Genomic DNA, 18,378 nt, shown 5'->3' on the forward strand with positions numbered 1-18,378 from the left:
CCTTTGTTAGGTTAGGATTTGGTTAAGTAGGGATACCATCTAGAGCAGGGTAGGGACAGCCTAACCTGTGTGTTTTCCTCCAACTTAAATGAAGGAGAGATATGCGTCAATGCTGATAGCTTTATTATTCTTAGAACTTGTGTTAGTAATTTCCGTTGCTCGTCTGAGGGCTTTCAGAGAGCACATGTATGTAGTTGGACCTGTGTATCTCGTGAATCTCATTCTGAGATGCCTGTATTTGCAGCTTATCCTATCCTTACAATAAACTTTTGAAAGCTAGAAGTTGTTTGTGATCTTTTGGAGCGGGGTCCTTTATTGGGTGAACTAACTTGGGAGAGAGACACTTTCTTCCTTCAAAGACAGGCAACAAAGGTTCAGTCGACCAGATCGAGGTTTGGATCAATAGTGATAAGGTATCGATCAAAATCTCGCCCTTCCAGTTGGTAGCTATAGAGGATGGTTGCCTTCTTGAGGACGGTGACCTAGGCCAGGTTAGCTTACCCCAAGGCCCCTAGAAATCGATGATCGGAAGAACCGCCCGCCGAAGAAGATCCGGATGACGTGAGACAGAAAAAGCAGCAGTATCGGTCGAGAGTGAGTATAAAGGGTCATGCGTGTTAGATTGCGGTGTTTTTGTATTGTATCTATGTTGTAATGTCTGGCGGAGTTGAATGTCTGTAGAGTGACTGTGGAACAGGTTGTGAGCGCGCGCAACCGGTGGAAATCTTAAGTTCAAGGAGAGCTTAAGTGGTTCGGGTGTATCGGACACCCAGAGTAATTGTTAACTAGTGTGAAGGGGGTCATGAGGTACCATTGATCACCCGAAAGACCGAGATAGGGGGAACGTAAGAGTGAGTGCGTGAGTAACGGACGCTGGTCGGAGGTTACTGTGTGTGTAAGCAACCTATCAGAGAGACGATAGACATTTCGTCAGTTGTGTTGACAATTACATATAGACTGTGGACGTACAGTCGAGGGAAGTGACCGCTTGGTCGGAAGTAGTCATTTTTCGGTGTATGAATGGGACGCATGCATGACCGGGAGACGAGTTGAGAAAGGAGGGGTGCTGCTGCGAAGCGGAGAAAAGTGACGTCAGGAAGTGTCGCGCAGTGATTGGCTGACCGGAGAAAGACCGCGCCGTGATAGGCCAGCTAGCAAAGACGTCAGAAAGTGTCGCGACGTGATTGGCCGACCGGAGAAAGACCGCGCTGCGATAGGCCAAGTTAGCAAAGCCGCGACAGGATTGGTGGATTGTCATCAGGAAGTAAACAGAGTAGCGAGGCTGGATATTGTGCGCATAATTATGAAGTGTTTTAAATGGCTGAGAGCGGTGTTTAAAAAAGAGAAGCGGGGATCGGAAGAAGGGGAAGAAGCCCCGCCGGAGGGTACGCCGGCTCGTTACATGGCAGTGAATGTTGGGTTGCATACGATCCTTTGGATATCAGAGTGGAGTAAGATTACGGAAGGAAATGAGGAACTGACGTTCCCGAAGTACGGGACGTTCAGATTAGAGGTGTTACATCGATTAAAATCAGTCATGACCTCAATGAGACCCTTGCCTAGACCGACCCAGTTTGAAGCTCTTGATGCATGGATTAGGGCAGCGCATGAAAAGAATATGAACAGACGACAAGAAAGGGTGAAACGATCGGTAAGGGCAGTGCAGGATGCCAGGTGGGATGCGGATGCTAAAAGATGGAGAGTGCATAACATGGAAGTAAATAAACTGTACCCAGTGTTAGAGGTGCCCGGAAATAAAAGCCCCCTAGAAGAAGATGATGAGAGCGAAACAGAGGATAGCCTGATAAACAGATTATTGACAGACAGGCCACCCCCGTATAATAGAGCAGGGGGAGAGGTCGAGCATAGTGAAGGAGAAAAGGGGGGCAATGCAGGAGAGCATGGACCGCTTCCCAGTTCAGAGTGGGATCCTGAGGCAAAGAAAGAGCTGTCCCAGCCTAGTCAGGTGCAACAGGTAGTCGGGAGGTTTGTGGTACAAAGAGCGCCGGAAACGGAGAGCGCCACATCCTACGCATTACCAGATGCACTACAGGTACCTGTTACCATAGGTCCTATAATATCGATATATGACCAAGAGAGAGCAAGAGGGGAAGAACGGGTACGGAAGGACAGAGAAAGAGCAGGGACGGCAAGGAGGAACGATACGATTAATTCCCCAAGTCAGATGCCGATACCAAGAGAGTGGAGCACCCCGATGCACACAGCAGGGGACCCAGGAGGGGATCCCGGGGGCCCTAGATGGCCAGTGGATCTGAGGGGATCTGGACGAAAATCCTTTCAAGAGCTAAATGAGTACATGAAGAAGTGGGATGAGGCAGTGGAGGCTCACAAGAGCATCATAGCTGCAGAAGCTGAAAGGGAAAGTCAGGACAGCAGAGCTCGGACTCACTGCAGGGCTGGGGAGAGCAGCCCGGAGTGGGACTGTAGAGAGAGAGATAGTAGGGGAGTCACCCATTGGGCCCGGAGTGGAGGTAGAACAGACCTGGAAAACGGGGGCCCCGGGAATGGGAGGGTGGCGCGCCCAATACTCAGTGAAGAGGAGAGGAGAGCGCAAGAGTACAGAAACAGCTTTAAGTGTCCACACTGTGTGCCCGGCACCAGAGAACTGAATGGGAGTTGTGAGAGGTCGCACCATAGTCCCTGTGATGACGGAAATGAGCGCAGCCCAGGGAATATGGGGAACCAGGAAGGATCGTATCGGATACTGAGCGATACTAGGCAAAGGGAGAGTAGCGACCAGAGGGAAAATAACAGAGAGGCGTACGGTGAAAGGAGAGAAGAAGAAGAGAGTGGGCAGAGTAAGAGTGGGGGTAACAGGCCCGTGTTCCATCACCTTCCAAGATCGGATGGCCGAGCATGGGACCTGGAGAGATGGGAGCAAGGGAAGGCACTCATTAACTCTCCCGAGCCCAAACGTAGAGCTCGAAGTTGGGATGGTAGGGAGACTAGTGAGCCCCCTTCGAAAGACATATTGCGAGCTGAGATAAAAGCCAAGAGACTCGATGTCGCCAGCTTAAGGTCAGACCTGGATGACATGATAGATGGTACCCTGCCTCTAGAAAGAATGGAAATGTATGAGCAAGATGAAATACTGTATATGGCAAAGGACATTACTCGAAAAGCGAGAGCAATCCATGAGAAGTTAGTCGAACTAGCAGGCAAATATATGGTGGACCTGTCAAGAACCAAAGCATTACAGGGTAACCACAGGCAACATTACACAGATCGAGACCTAGATGAGAGGAGAACGATTGGGCTGAAAACGCACATAAGGGAACTGATCACTGGAATAAGGACATGGAGGGCACTAGATAAGTGGGAAGAGAGGTGGTCCAAGAAAGGGACCGTCAGGAGAAGCACGCTTGGTATGACACCAGGAGGACTGCAGGGAATAGAAGCATACCCTTTGCGTGAAGTCGCAAATGGGAACTATGTGCATGTCCCTTGGAGTAGGGGAGATTTAGCTGCTTTTACCACCTCCTTCCCCAAATTGCGGGAAAACCCAGTGGAGTGGTACAAGCAAGTCGAGAGATTTGTAAAAATCTCAAAGGTCCTATGGATAGATCTGAACACGCTGTTTGACATTGTAGTACCAGGAGATCTGTGGACAGCATGCAAGGTTAGCGCTGAGTGGCCCACAACGGAGCCAGAGAGAGATGCTAAGACTAATGGGCCGTCCGAGATTGTGATGGCAAAATTCGAGAGAGTGATGACTTGGCTGAAAGAGAAAGTGCCAATGCAAGACATAGATTGGGTCAGAATAGATCGAACCAGACAGGAACCTAAAGAGACAGTCCACGAATATTACGAGAGATTGCTGAAGGCGTTTAAACAGTATAGCGGCCTGGATGTAATGGATCCAAAAGACATAGGGCAATTCGTGTCCAAGTTCGTCCTGGGACTGAGACCGGATATTAGTTTAATGATTCAGCAACACTCGATTTGTTGGCAAAGCAAACCCCTAGACGAAATACTGAGATATGCCAGGTACTGCTGTGATGAGATAGACTCCAAGGCTAAGAAACTAAAAGAAAAGTTGATGGTGGTACAGATGCAGGCAGCAGGGAAGGGGGGACAGCAGCAACAGCAGCAAGGAACAGGTACAGGAGGAAAGAAGCAGTACAGTCAGAACAAGGGCAATGAGGAGAGTTCCACCTTTAGACCCAGAATAGACATAGCTGCCTTGAAGAAAACGACTAGGTGCCACCAGTGTAACGAGGTGGGGCATTGGAAACGCGAGTGTCCCTACAATGTAGAGATAGGAGAACAAGAGATAGAGGAGGAAGAGGTCCAGAGCGCGCCTACAAGAGGGGTGACGCCATACCAGGGAAAGGTGCTCAAAGGGGGGGGGGCTCCTCCCCGAGCCCAGTTCCCGCAACCTCCTCGAGTAGGGACTATGGGTAAGACCTATAGACAAATGCCCCTGTTTGTAGAAGGAGAAGAGTGCTATTACGTGGACCCATTAACCGGACAGAGAGTGGAAAGAGAAGACTGCACCCTCGGGGCAGCCTTGGAGGTAGACCAGAGGGGACCCTATGTCGAAGCAGAAGTAGCAGGGTGCCCTACGACATTTCTGGTGGACACAGGAGCCACTAGATCCACGATCAGATCAGCTGCAGTTCCAGACCTGCCCATGTCTGGAGAGACCATACAAGTGGTGGGGGTCGCAAACAGGAGAATAACCAGCCAATTGACAGAACCGGTACAGGTGAAAATAGGGAAGTACAGCGATGAGCACCAATTTGTGGTTTGCGATTCAAGTCCTGTGTGTCTGCTAGGGAGAGACCTGTTGTGTAAATTGAATTGTACTATATACTGTACACCTCAGGGAGTGGAGGTATTGACCAATGATGATGACGCAGACTTCAAAGTTGCAAACTCAAGAATATGCGTGGAGCTGTACCCTACTTTGACAGTAGATGAGCTCCCCTGGGACTTGAGAGAGACAGTGGCACCAGAAGTATGGGATTTCACTGGGGAAGAGATAGGATTGGTCAAAGGGGTGGACCCAGTGAAAATTGTAGTGAAACCGCATGCTGAGTTCCCAAGAACACCCCAATATAAATTGACTCCAGAAACGATTGCAGGCATAAAACCCGTGATCGAGTCCATGATTAAACAGGGAATACTGAAAGAAATCGTGGGTAGTCCATGCAACTCCCCGATTATGGGTCTGCAGAAACCAAATGGGAAATTCAGGATAGTGCAGGACCTTCGAAAGATTAATAACATAGTCGTTTCGTGTTGTCCAGTGGTACCGAACCCATCAGTGATACTGTTTCAGATTCCATTCCAAGCTGAGTGGTTCACTGTGATTGATCTTTGTCAGGCTTTCTTTTCGATCCCTCTGGACGAAGAAAGCCATTTTCTTTTCGCATTTAAGCTGGAAGGTCGCGTCCTAACATGGTGTCGTATTCCTCAGGGGTATACAGAGAGCCCATCGATCTTTAACCAGCTTTTGAAGAAAAATCTTGAAAGTCTAGTGCTGCCCCAGAAGTCAGTTCTGGTCCAGTACATAGACGACCTCCTCGTGGCGTCAGAAACAGAAGAAGCTTGCAGGGAGGACTCTATTGCTTTGTTAAATCACCTAGCTGCCAATGGGCACAAGGTGTCCCCGGGAAAGTTGCAGTACTGCCTGACAGAAGTGCAGTACTTGGGACATAGAATAAAGGCAAACGGAAGGTGTCACCAGACAGGATAGAGGCGATCATGAAAATGAATGCACCTAGGACACAGAGAGAGGTCAGGATGTTCCTAGGGATGGTGGGTTATTGCCGACAGTGGATCGCGAACTTTTCACTGAAAGCAAAGCCCTTGCAAAAACTGACGCACAAGGAGGTGAGCGACCCGGTACCATGGGACAAAGATTGTTTGATGGCATTCTTACAGCTGCGAGAGGACCTGTGTCGTGCTCCGGCATTGGGAATGCCTGATTACAATAAACCATTTTCGCTTTACTGTTGTGAGAGAGAAGGTTGCGCGTTGTCTGTGTTAGTCCAAATCCATGGGAATGCCCGTAGACCAGTTGCTTATTTCTCGGCTACTTTAGACCCAGTAGCCGCAGCGTTGCCCGGATGTCTCAAATCCGTTGCTGCAACGGGTGTCAGCATTGAGAGATGTGAAAATATCGTCATGGGGCACCCGTTAGAGGTGTGCGTGCCCCATTCTGTTGAACTGTTGATGACCAGGACCAAAACACAGCATCTGACCAACAGCAGGCTCACGCGCTATGAGCAAGTTATTCTTGCTGCAGAGAATGTGACCCTCAAGAGATGCTCTGTTTTGAACCCTGCCACCTTGATGCCACTCCCAAATGATATCGAGGATGATGATGAATGTACAGACCATGACTGCCTCGATGTGACTGAACTATGCACCAAACCCAGACCCGACATCGTAGATGAGCCACTGACCGACCCAGACGAAATTTTCTTTGTCGATGGCTCATGTGTAAGAGACGAAGTTGGGCAGTTGAGAGCAGCTTATGCTGTTTGTACAATTACTGGAGTTGTGGAAGCTGGGTGCCTGGAAGGAGTACACTCCGCTCAGGTAGCCGAGATTATTGCCTTGACACGTGCTTGCTTGGCAAGCAATCAAATTCGAGTCACCATATACACCGACAGCCAATATGGTTATGGGGTGGTTCATGATTACGGGCAGTTATGGTCTCAAAGAGGGTTCATGACCTCTTCAGGCTCTCCCATTCGCAATGGAGAGTTTGTGCGCCTGTTGTTAGAGGCGTTGCAATGCCCAGCAGGTATAGCAGTTGTAAAGTGCACCGCACATACCAGAAATGAGGACTTCGTTTCGAAAGGCAATAGATATGCTGATGAAGTTGCGCGGTATTGCGCGGAGCAAGGGTACTCTTTCACAGAGGTGGAAGTGGGTGGAATAAATGTAAGGACTGAATTAGCCATGATACTGGAAACTGTTGATACTTGGGATGAATTGTCAAACATGCAAGAAAATGCTCCTGATTTTGAAAAAGAAACATGGGAAAAGGCAGGATGTGTAATGGGTGAGTCCCATTTTTGGGTCTCAGCAGACGGCAGAGCAGTGTTGCCCAATGAGATGGTGAGTCCAATGGCCAGACTCATACATGGTCCCGTACACTTAGGGAGAGATGCTATGCTGAGAGTGTTTAGACAGACTTGGTACAATCCTAAGTTTAGAATAGCAGCAGAAGCAGTGTGCCAGCGTTGCGTGACCTGTCAGCAGCTGAACGTAGGGAAAAGAACACCAGTTGCACTGAGTCACATAGGAAGGTCTGGAGGTCCATTCAATCGAATGCAGATAGATTTCATTGAAATGCCAAGGTGCAACCGCCTCCGCTATGTCCTGGTGGTTGTTTGTGTATTCTCCAGATGGGTTGAGGCATACCCTACACGTAGGTGCGACACCCTCACAGTGGCCAAGTTACTGCTTAGGGAACTCATTCCGCGCTTCGGGGTGCCGGCCTTTTTGGAATCAGATAGGGGAACGCATTTTAACAGCGAGCTTGTGAAGATGATTTGTGCAGCTCTGAATATCGATCAGAAGTTGCATTGCAGTTACCGACCAGAAGCCTCAGGAATTGTGGAGCAGATCAATGGCACGATCAAAGCCCGAATTGCAAAAGTGTGCTCCTCAACGACCCTGAGTTGGCCTGACGCCCTGCCATTGGTCCTCATGAGCCTTCGTAGTACCCCAGACAGAAGAACGGGGTTGTCACCACATGAGGTGTTAATGGGGAGAGCAATGAGGCTGCCATCTGTCCCAACTACTGCACTGTTAAATATCACAGATGATATGATCCTGGACTATTGTAAGGGGCTGTCTGACGCCATTCATTCTGTGTCCCTTCAGGTGCAGGCTGCCGAGGTTCCATCGTGCCAGGGCCCGTGCCATGACCTGTACCCTGGGGACTGGGTCCTGGTGAAAAAACATGTGAGAAGAAGCTGCCTGGATGTTCGTTGGCGTGGGCCCTTCCAGATCATCCTGATCACGAACACGGCTGTGAAGGTGGGAGGCCTGCCCAATTGGATCCACGCGTCACATACGCGAAGGGTTCCAGCACCTCTGGAAGAAACAGCTCCTCTCTCGGATAGACGTCCAACAGAGGACCGAGAAGCCATAGAGGGGGCTAGCCAAGCTGTAGAGGTGCCAGCGGAAGCAGGGAACGAGTCTGACCAAGCTGAGGACGGTCAGTACAACAGCGAAACAGACGACGCTACAGAAGGAGAAAGTAGCTGGGAGTACGAGTCAGACACTGACAGGTCTGACAGAGAGCGAGAACAGACAAGAAGGAGAAGGAGTAGAAGGGCACGTGGAGAAGCTAATTGGCCGCAAAGAAGGAGCTCTAGCCTGAGGTCAACTCCAGAGGTAACCCTTCCTCCGATATCAGAAGACTCAGACCCGGAAGAAGGTGCTCAGGGCGCTGAAGCACCGGACCGAAGAAGGTCAAGAAGAGTGCGTGTGCCAAGCAGAAGATACTCCACCCCTGAGTGGACATATCTGGCGACAAATGTCTGTGAAACAGGAGACAGGGAGGATCCGAGCGGTGGTGGTGTCCAGTTCTGAGCCCATCGTCACCGTGGAAATACGACTGTTGGTACCCGGAGTCGAACAAGAAGGGTCACTAACATTCATGCTCCCCAGACCTCCCCGCCTCAGCAAGTTAAAACATATGTTTCTCTCAGAATTGCAATTCCCCGACTTTGGTACAACGATAACAGCCCATGAAGAGCACAATCTTCGTTTGGAAATACTGAACTTTGCTATCGAAGCTGCAGGCACAAACTTGATAGTAGATGCTTAAAGGACTTTGTAAATAAAGCAAGCAGAAAAAGAAGATTACCTAGCGCCCAGGAAGCAGAGAATATTAGGGAACTTCCCTTGAGTTGATGGAGAAGGGCTAGGGTTGTCTTTATTGAACTGTTAAAGGACTTTTGCGAAGAAGGTTGTCAGCTTCCAGTTGTGTGGATTCTAAAGACAAAAGGATTAAAAAGAGACTGTAAAGGAACGAGAAGAAAAGAACTTTTTGCTAAGATAAGAGAGAGCCATATTGTCTGACGAAATGGAAGCCGGCACCCAGAACCGCAGAGCTAAATGTATAATAGGTACACTAATAGTAGGAGTGATAATATTAATAGCTTTAGTGGTAACAATTTCTTATGTAAAGGGACATGAGGAAGAGGCAAAGGTAACTGATGTGAAATCTGTAGAAACGCTTACACCCACTGTTGCTGGTGAGAAAAGGGAAAACACTCAAGAGAAAGCGTTATTAGCTGCAGAAGCCCGCAGGTTACACGTAGATGAGTCCCAAGGAGATTTTAGGTCAAATGCTTATGCTAAACTCTTATATGAATACGTGGATGCCATGGAGGTTAAGGACTGTTACGTCTGCATGCAGTTGCCGGCGTCTGTAGATGAAGGCATTAGATATCATCACCTCCCGCTGACATATGGCATTACATGTAGCTTATTGCTTAGTATATTTTATGAGAGAGATAGTTTTGAATACTATTTCTCCAACTATGATTCAGTGTTGCCAGAAGTCCCAAATTATAAGCAGATGAACAAATGGGACTACTGGAAGAGTGAAGACAGATTGGCCAAGTTCTTCATTCCTTGGATTACCTTAGATACTTCACATGCCCGTAGAAATAACCTGACATGCAAGGTGTCAGAAGTCGAGAAGAAGTTCATAGGGCAGGTGGATGATCGTTACAGGAGACAAAAGATTTTGAAAAAATCAGGACAATGGAAAACAGATTGGACCGAGGAAGAGAAGGCACACAAGAGAAAGGGTAGTAGTGGTCCAATAGCTTTAGATAAGACGCAGAGAGGAAAGCTATGTCTTCACCGAGCCAAAACGTATTATGAAAATGTATACGTGGGAGAAGTCGACTGTGAACATGCTTTCAATATAGAGTACTATACTAAAGATTTCCTGAAGGGAATGCAAGTGATTCCAAATGTGTATTTTGTATGTGGAAGAAATGCCTACGTGAGACTACCTGATAACTGGTATGGATCATGTTACCTAGCAATTGTCTTCCCCAAAATATATCATGCACAAGACTTAGAGATCATTGAGGGCAAGACATCATCGAGGGGAAGGAGAGATATAGGAGATGCAGAAATGGTTGGAGATGTCTTTGGAGCTATGTTCCCTCTTTTGGGTCTAATCCTTAATGATGTTAAAATTAGACGACTGGCAACAGTCGTCGACAGGTTGTCTGCCAGCACTGCTCAGTCCTTAATGCTGGTAGAAGGAGAGATGCAATCGATAAGGGCTATGGTTCTTCAGAACCGTCTTGCGTTAGATGTCCTACTAGCAAAAGAGGGCGGAGTCTGTAAGGCTTTGAAGGTCCAGGAATGTTGTACTTACATTCCAGACAATTCAAAGCCCCTTGAGAAAGTTATTAGGAACATAACTGATATTCACAAGGAGATCGAAGACTTGAGTAGAGAAAATGTCTGGGAAAAGGTGGGCCACGGAATGAGTGAAGTTGGAGGGTGGATTTCCACCTTAGGCAAAAGCTTTGTGTGGTATATACTAAAACCTGTCATCATAATATTGATCTGTGGGATCATATTGTGGGGATTGGTGAGGGTATTCAAATGGTACAGAGCAAGAAGGTCAGAAAGGGCCCAAAGAGAGCAGCTGCAGAGATTGGCTGCCATACAAGATAATCAGTACAGGAGTCTGAGGGCTCTGGAAGCGCAGAGACAAGTTATGCTAGCAATAACTACAGTTTAAATGTTAGTGATGACCCCGAGAGGTCATCAAAGGGGGGAACTGAGAGAGCGCAAACTGACCTAAATGTATGAGTGCATCACACTTACCTGTAGTAAGCACAAATCATGAGGAGAAATGCCATGAGTGCTAATAGTATCTGAAATTATATTCTGAATGTATAGCTAATGTAGAGATTTAAGTAGAAGTGGAACTAATACAGAAATGTGTGACACTATATGATTTTATTAGATGTGATTATTTCTGAATCCATGTCGTGTAGCTGTTAAAATGTAAGATGGTATGTGGTTAAACGCAGAATGTGGTAGGCCTCAGGGCCAGAGCTAAAAGGGAAGGTGTTTCTTTTCACGACATAGATTGTACTAATGTTTTGGTCATTGCATTAATGGGCCATGATTAACATGCTTTAATTAATGAAGAAGTTGAATGCTATAATCATTATGAGAAATGCTGTAGGCCTGAAATGTTTTAACATTGATTTACACGTACATGTCTGGACCAAGAAATGTTGCAAACCTTTTTGGAAGTCTATGAGAGTTGGGTTCTTGGCTGCAGATGTCTGTCTGCAAGAGAAAGGGAGGATCCGATTATAAATAATATGAATAGAGGTCTGTTCAGTAGACGGCCCAGACATGGAGGAGGGTTCCGGAATGTTTAAGGGGTATCAGCGGGCCGGAGAAGAGTCTGAGAAGCAAGGTCAACTCCAACGTATGAGGCCCAATACAAAGCAGCATGGAAAAAGCCAGAAGCTACACCACGTGAGGGGCGTCTCACGAGGGGCGTCTCAAATGTTGTTGACTGTTTTGTATTAGGGACAGCACCCCTGGGTGGAGTTAGAGCAGATACCTGAGGACCCTTTAGAGAGCGGATGGGTAGGCAGAGAGGGGTCATGACTGGAGAACTATAGGTTTTCACCAAGAGACTTAGAGTGAGTGACTTCCCTTGGGGGTCATTCACTGCTGACACCTTTGTTAGGTTAGGATTTGGTTAAGTAGGGATACCATCTAGAGCAGGGTAGGGACAGCCTAACCTGTGTGTTTTCCTCCAACTTAAATGAAGGAGAGATATGCGTCAATGCTGATAGCTTTATTATTCTTAGAACTTGTGTTAGTAATTTCCGTTGCTCGTCTGAGGGCTTTCAGAGAGCACATGTATGTAGTTGGACCTGTGTATCTCGTGAATCTCATTCTGAGATGCCTGTATTTGCAGCTTATCCTATCCTTACAATAAACTTTTGAAAGCTAGAAGTTGTTTGTGATCTTTTGGAGCGGGGTCCTTTATTGGGTGAACTAACTTGGGAGAGAGACACTTTCTTCCTTCAAAGACAGGCAACAAAGGTTCAGTCGACCAGATCGAGGTTTGGATCAATAGTGATAAGGTATCGATCAAAATCTCGCCCTTCCAATAGCTCGGAGTAGCATCCAAATCCATAGTTCTTTTGCTCTCCATGACACCTCAATTTGGACCCAGCCATGCAAATCAGCCTTGACCCTGCTCCTCTTGGGAGCAGTCCAGCCCGAACTGCCAGGCCAGGTCGTCATAGAGGCAGAGTCTTATCTGAGGTGGCCATGGTGAGCAAAAGAACGATGGGTTGGAATGTTACCGCAAGCAATTGCCAGGGGTTAGACGTTTTGCAAGCATACTCCTATTACCTTTTGTGTGTTTGAGATAGCTCCCCATTTTCAATTTAATATGCTCCTAATACTAATTCTTGTGGCTCGAACCAATAATGCCCCAGATGTTGAGCCAAATTCATCCTTATGGACACCGCGGGGCGGCAGCTTCAACAGTGTCCTGTTATAGCGATGCAAAGTCTCAAGATTCTGGAGAGTGAAAGCCTCACATTTTTCTTGTCCCAATAAGTTATAGAGCAAGGGTAAATGAGAGCAGATGCTTCAAGCCTACAATAGAGCTTTTTCCCCCTCGATTTTCACTACTAGATTGTAAATTCATACTCTATTTATGTTCACTTTCAATGGGTACTACATAAGGTGAGTAATCATAAAGGACTCCTCTACAAACAACAATTAGAACATAACTAAATCATTATGTATTTAACTCTGCACAGTGTGGTCGAAATCAAGAGGGCTTTTTCATGGAAATTTAAGAGTGCAGAATGTGTGAATACCCAGCCTAACAATCAGTATCTTGTACAAGAATTGGTGTGTCTGGTAATGTTTTGTAAAGACATCATTTTAGCTCCAAGAATACATGCTTTTAAAAAACCTGCAGCTTTCTGTTGTGAAAAGTAAGTCAGATGGTTAGATAAACAGCATTTACACATTGACTTGTTTGTCACTTGCTGTTAATTTAAATTTTGCTGGGAAAAACAACGTATCATGAAAATTCAGTTTCAATGTATTCTGTTTTTATATGCCCGTAGACATAGACCATTTTCTACAAATTGGAAAAAATATGAAGAATCAGGTGCAGTGAGTATTAGCTTTATTATAGAGGGGAAACGTTGGGTTGAGAATGTATCACGAAATTAGATAAGTGGCACTGACCCAAAATGACTTTGGGACCCTTTGGTCTCCTGAATCTGAAGGTAGTGAAAGCATTGAAGCTGGTTCATTTGTCAGAAATGTTCTAGGCAGATCCATTGGCAAAGTTTGATGAGTAGCCTTGAAGAAAAAGTGGATCTTTCCTCTCTAGCATTAGTTCACATGGAAAAGAACAGTTTAATAATGACGAGGTGTTTTGTAAATTGTTTGAGATGGGTACTTTAAAGAATGCATGATTTGAAGATGTAATTTTATTCTGAAAAGGCATTTAACAAATTCCATTTTGATGGCCTATGAAGATGTTTTAGGCATGTATTTAGGGGCAAAATATAATATGTGTTATGAGGTGTAGATGTCAGCCTGCATTTAGGTCTCCTGGTTAGAGCTGAGGGATGGTGTAATTGGGCATGACAATACTGCCATGGTTTGGCCTACTGTTAAGACTGAGGGTAAATCTGCAGCAAACATGGCACTCCATCTGGCACTCTAGCACCCTAATGTCTGAAATTAGATAGACACTGATTATAACCTTCTTCCAATATTATATACCTTGGATTTGACCCTAAATGAGCTATTGTTAGTCATAAGAGTTATGTTAATATTTTACTCCCCAGCCACCGCTCCAAGAAGTTGCAAAGCCTCCTTGACTCCCTTTATTTTGTACTAGAATTGTTTAATATCCTATCTTAATATTCTGTATCTGATATCTTATTGAGATAACATTACACTTTCCTTTTGTTCTTTGCTGCTGTTTAATAAGAACCATACTTTCTCCCCCTTTCGATTTATTTAGCTTCCAATATGTTTTTCTTGTCCATTCCAATGTAACTATACATTATCAGTATCCTTCATCTATTTATTCATTTATTTATCTCTCCTTAATTGATTATTTGTACGAAGTTTTGTTGATTAATTGAGTTTCTTCAATAAACTTACTTTTGAAACTTAAAGAGTTACGTTAACAAATTATTTGAGTCTTTAACTGACAAATTTGCTCTGTCATTCTGTACTTTGAGGTTAATCTCTTTTTTGATACTTCCATTCCTTAGTAAATATCACAATAGGAAAATTCAGCAAGGAGCTGTTATAGTAGGAGGGAAAATATTACACAAGTTCCTGACAGAGAGGTCGGGTGTCTTGAATTCTGAGAGCATGGTTGTCAGCTCACCAAGACATTATCAAGAGTGTCTCTAGCTGGAAACCACACAAAAAATCTGTTAGAGAAAAAAACCAAATAACAGAGAGATTGCATGAAATATAATTTTGTTATAAATAATATATGTGTACCACTTAAAAAGACTCGCTTTGCTCAGTAGACACAAACTGTATGGATTTATCTAGGCTTGACAATTGTATATGAAATACAGATTATACAAATGTTTCCCAATGAAAAGTGTATTTCATGCAGATAATTAGTCAACATCATAAACACATTACATACGATTCTCGTCTGAATGTATGAGAGATGTAAGATTGTATGAGTTATTTGTTAACATCAACTCGCTGATATATATCTGTCTTAACAGTTATGATCCCTTTTTAACAAAAGTCTTACATAAGAAAACTTTTGGAAAAATTGAGTAGATATAAAATAATCATCCAATAGAAGCACAACATTTCCTGGAATAGCCAGTTGTCGCTAACACAGATGATTTAGTATTTCTTTTTTTCAGCATTGGTCAGTGTAATACAGGGAAAAGGTTTACAACAGCTATCACAACACTGAATAGTTTTGTAAGACTGGGACAAATAAGTTTCAAATTCAGGTTGAGGTTTTCTGAACAATATTGTAGGAACAAGTACAAAGCTAGGCTAGTGGTGTCCAGACACAACCTCTCTTCAATGCCCCTCAAAAGGAGAGTTGTGGGTGTTTTTCACACACCTTGTTAGGGCCTTGTCTCATCAGATCGGATTGAGAAAGTAAATATGTTTATTTGTGTAACTGGTCCACCTCTCTTCCTGTGTTCTCTACAGCTGCTTCACATGAAGAGCAACAAGTACCTAACAGTGAACAAGAGGCTCCCAGCTTTGCTAGAGAAGAACGCTATGCGAGTGACCCTCGATGCAACGGGCAATGAGGGCTCTTGGCTCTTCATCCAGCCCTTCTGGAAGCTGCGGAGCAATGGAGACAATGTGAGTACCGACAACAGCAGCAGGGCGGTTTAAGGGGTAAGACTCTGTGTTTGCCGCAGTCACAGAACAGACAGTGGCAGATTGGCCCTATGAACACATATGATGATCCTGTAATGGAAATAAGGGAAAAAGCATAATTTCATCCATAGTGACAAAATTCCTTGAACCACAGTTATAGAAAAGTGCCTTTTAATGAACAGGCATCCAAGAAAGGCTGTACAAAGACCCTAACATCCCAGGATTTCTAATGACTCCTATACTTCTCTGGGTGCTTGGGGCGATGTCCAACAAAAGAGGTGGAACAAGACGAAAAGGAAATATAAACTTTACCAAGAAAACAACCACTCTGTAGACTATACCTTATTCTCTTCTTTCTTCTCAGACAAAAGCAAACAATTTCAATATTATGGTGAGTAAAGAAAACGTGACTAAAGCAGGCATTATGTGGTACAGAAGAAAAGAAGCAGAGAGGTCTCTGATATTATGCATAGACCCTCCTTGAACATGCATGCATCCTTCTTTCAAGGCATTTGGCCTTATAATCAAGGCATTTGCAATGGAGTGGGGTGAATGTACGAGAACTTGAATATCCCCAAACTCTAACTGTGACTTGATTCTGAGATGAGATTTAAAGCCATCCTATCAAAGAGATAATAGTTCTCTTCAATGCATGAGATTTCGTTTTTGTGTATTTTCCTTACAACTGGCAACTCTGTGCTATTCCACACAGCCTGAGAGCACACTCTCTGACTGAAAGGCAAGGTTTGATGAAAAGCTCGAGTTATACTTAGGGGCGAGTATCAAATTGAGATATGTTTCAGAATTTCTCCTGACTGACTCTTTTTTGTCTTCCTCTCCAGGTGGTAGTTGGGGACAAGGTGAACCTAAATCCAGTAAATGCCGGGCAGCCCCTGCACGCCAGCAACTACGAGCTGGCTGACAACCCCGGCTGCAAAGAGGTACGAAGATTTTTGGTTTATTTTTAAGGAGGGGCCAGAGGCCAGTTTTTGTTTGGAAGTGGTTGTAATATGACTGAAGTACATTGGAGTGCGAGTAGGAGGGAAGGTCTAAAGGGCTATGGGTAGGTAGGTCTGTGTGTGGTAGACAGTTTGAAGTGAATGTTGGTAAGTATGTTTATTAATGGGAGTGTCAAACGACAATAGGTTGGCTTTTGTGCAAATGGTATGAGTCTGTTGGTGTGTAGGAATTGGTGTGCAAGGATGGAGGAGTAGAGTTGTTAACATAATGTGTTAAGGCTGAAGGTAGGTTTGTACATGTAGGCTGATGCAAAATTACAGACTGGGTCCAGTGATATAGGATTAAGACTGGCGCTAAAGGGGATATGTTTGGGCTGAGTTGCAAGAGAACCAAAGTAGCTTTGTGTTTTAAAGACGGTGTCTTGGAAAGCCGGAAGTGGATCAGTGATTGGAAAGTAGGCTGAAGCTATGGATAATTGTCAGGATGAGGTGCGATGGGGGTTCCAGTGGAAGTTCTATTTACTGCATTCAGCCTCCACACCTTTGCAGTACTTTTCCTTGTATTCATGCATTTGGGAGGCAACAACGAGTTAAGCCTTGTCAATTAGGGTGACCAACCGTTCGTAAATTCCATGTACTGTCCGTAATTTAGACCTCAGGTCCGTTGTCTGTGAGGATCCTTTTTACGGACGCCTTTTGTCCGTAATTTGGGCCTTGCAGGGAACATAGCTGTTCCCCTGTGAGAGGCCTCAGCTCCCTGATGGGGCCCACTCGCGCTCATCTTGGGAGCATAAGAGCAGCCCCACCCCGCCCATTGTCATTCTGTATGCGACTGATTGCCACATACAGAATGACAATGGACCCGTTTAGGCTCTTACATCATGTGGTGGCCTCCTCCTGCTGTGGTCCAGGGCAGGGTATTCTGTTAGGGTTAGGTGGAAAAATGTACAAAACAAATGTACGAAGTTAAAAAGAAGAGGTTATAGTTCTTACACAGTCTCATCATTTCAGAGCTGAAGCATTTTTATTATTATATAAAACGAAGAGTTGCTGCTTTTTTATTTATTTTATGCAACTAACATCCATTGACAAAGCCAATAGTCCTGGCTTGTCCTATGTCTAATGTTACTGAATGCAATGATAGAAACAGCAAAATACCAGTTGGGTGGCACATTATGCTCAGCATATATTTTAAGTTGAGGTGTTTTAAGCCAAACCCTTAATTACATCAGACACGCCCCTTGGAGAGACCCCCAATTTTTTCATCCCACTTAAAGCCCTGGAAACAACACCATGTTACAGTCACCTTGTGCCCTGGCACTGTGCATCATGACTTCAAAGTTTTCAGATTGGCTATGTGCAGGGGCATAATGAACCCCCACCACATCCCACCCCACCCCACCCCACCCTTTGCTTTAGGAACTACAGCGTGGGTGAAGTTCTTGATGGGCCTCTTCTGTCTGCAACTGGAGGGGTGGGTGGATGGGTGAAGGATGGGTGGCTAAGTGAAAGGGGAATGGAGAGACAAAGGGATAATGGATGGATGGATGAATGATAGTATGGGTGAATGATTGACAGAATGGATGGATGAATGGGTGCATGGATGGGTGAAAAGAAGAATGTAAAGATGGAAGAGTGAACGGATGCATAAATGAGTGAAAGGGAGGGTGGAGAGCTGCAAGAAAGGATGGATGGATGAGTGAAAGGGTGAATGGGTGGATGGATGAGTGACTGGGTGGATGGATAAGTAAGTGAAAGGATGGCTGGATGGGTGAAAGGGTAAAAGATTGGATGGATGAGTGAATGGATGGATGGGTGGAAGAGTGGATGGATGAGTGAAAGGATGGCTTGGGTGAAAGGGTAAATGGCTGGATGGATGGATGAGTGAATGGATGGATGGGTGGAAGAGTGGATGGATGAGTGAAAGGATGGATTGGGTGAAAGGGTGGATGGATGAGTGAAATGATGGATGGAAGGATAGATGATGGATAGGTGTTCAAAT

General features: G+C 45.3%; 1 protein-coding gene across 1 annotated transcript in view; it reads left to right on the forward strand.

Moving 5' to 3' along the window:
• Positions 1-18,378, forward strand: part of ITPR3 (inositol 1,4,5-trisphosphate receptor type 3) — a 568,454-nt gene that overhangs the window by 204,009 nt on the left and 346,067 nt on the right. The window contains exons 5-6 of the mRNA XM_078644240.1: positions 15,241-15,399; positions 16,260-16,358. Of these exons, the coding sequence (XP_078500366.1) occupies positions 15,241-15,399; positions 16,260-16,358 (258 nt within the window). The remainder of the gene's footprint in view (positions 1-15,240; positions 15,400-16,259; positions 16,359-18,378) is intronic.

The sequence above is a fragment of the Lissotriton helveticus genome, chromosome 5_1 (assembly GCF_964261635.1).
Source record: "Lissotriton helveticus chromosome 5_1, aLisHel1.1, whole genome shotgun sequence".
Classification (NCBI taxonomy): Eukaryota; Metazoa; Chordata; class Amphibia; order Caudata; family Salamandridae; genus Lissotriton; species Lissotriton helveticus.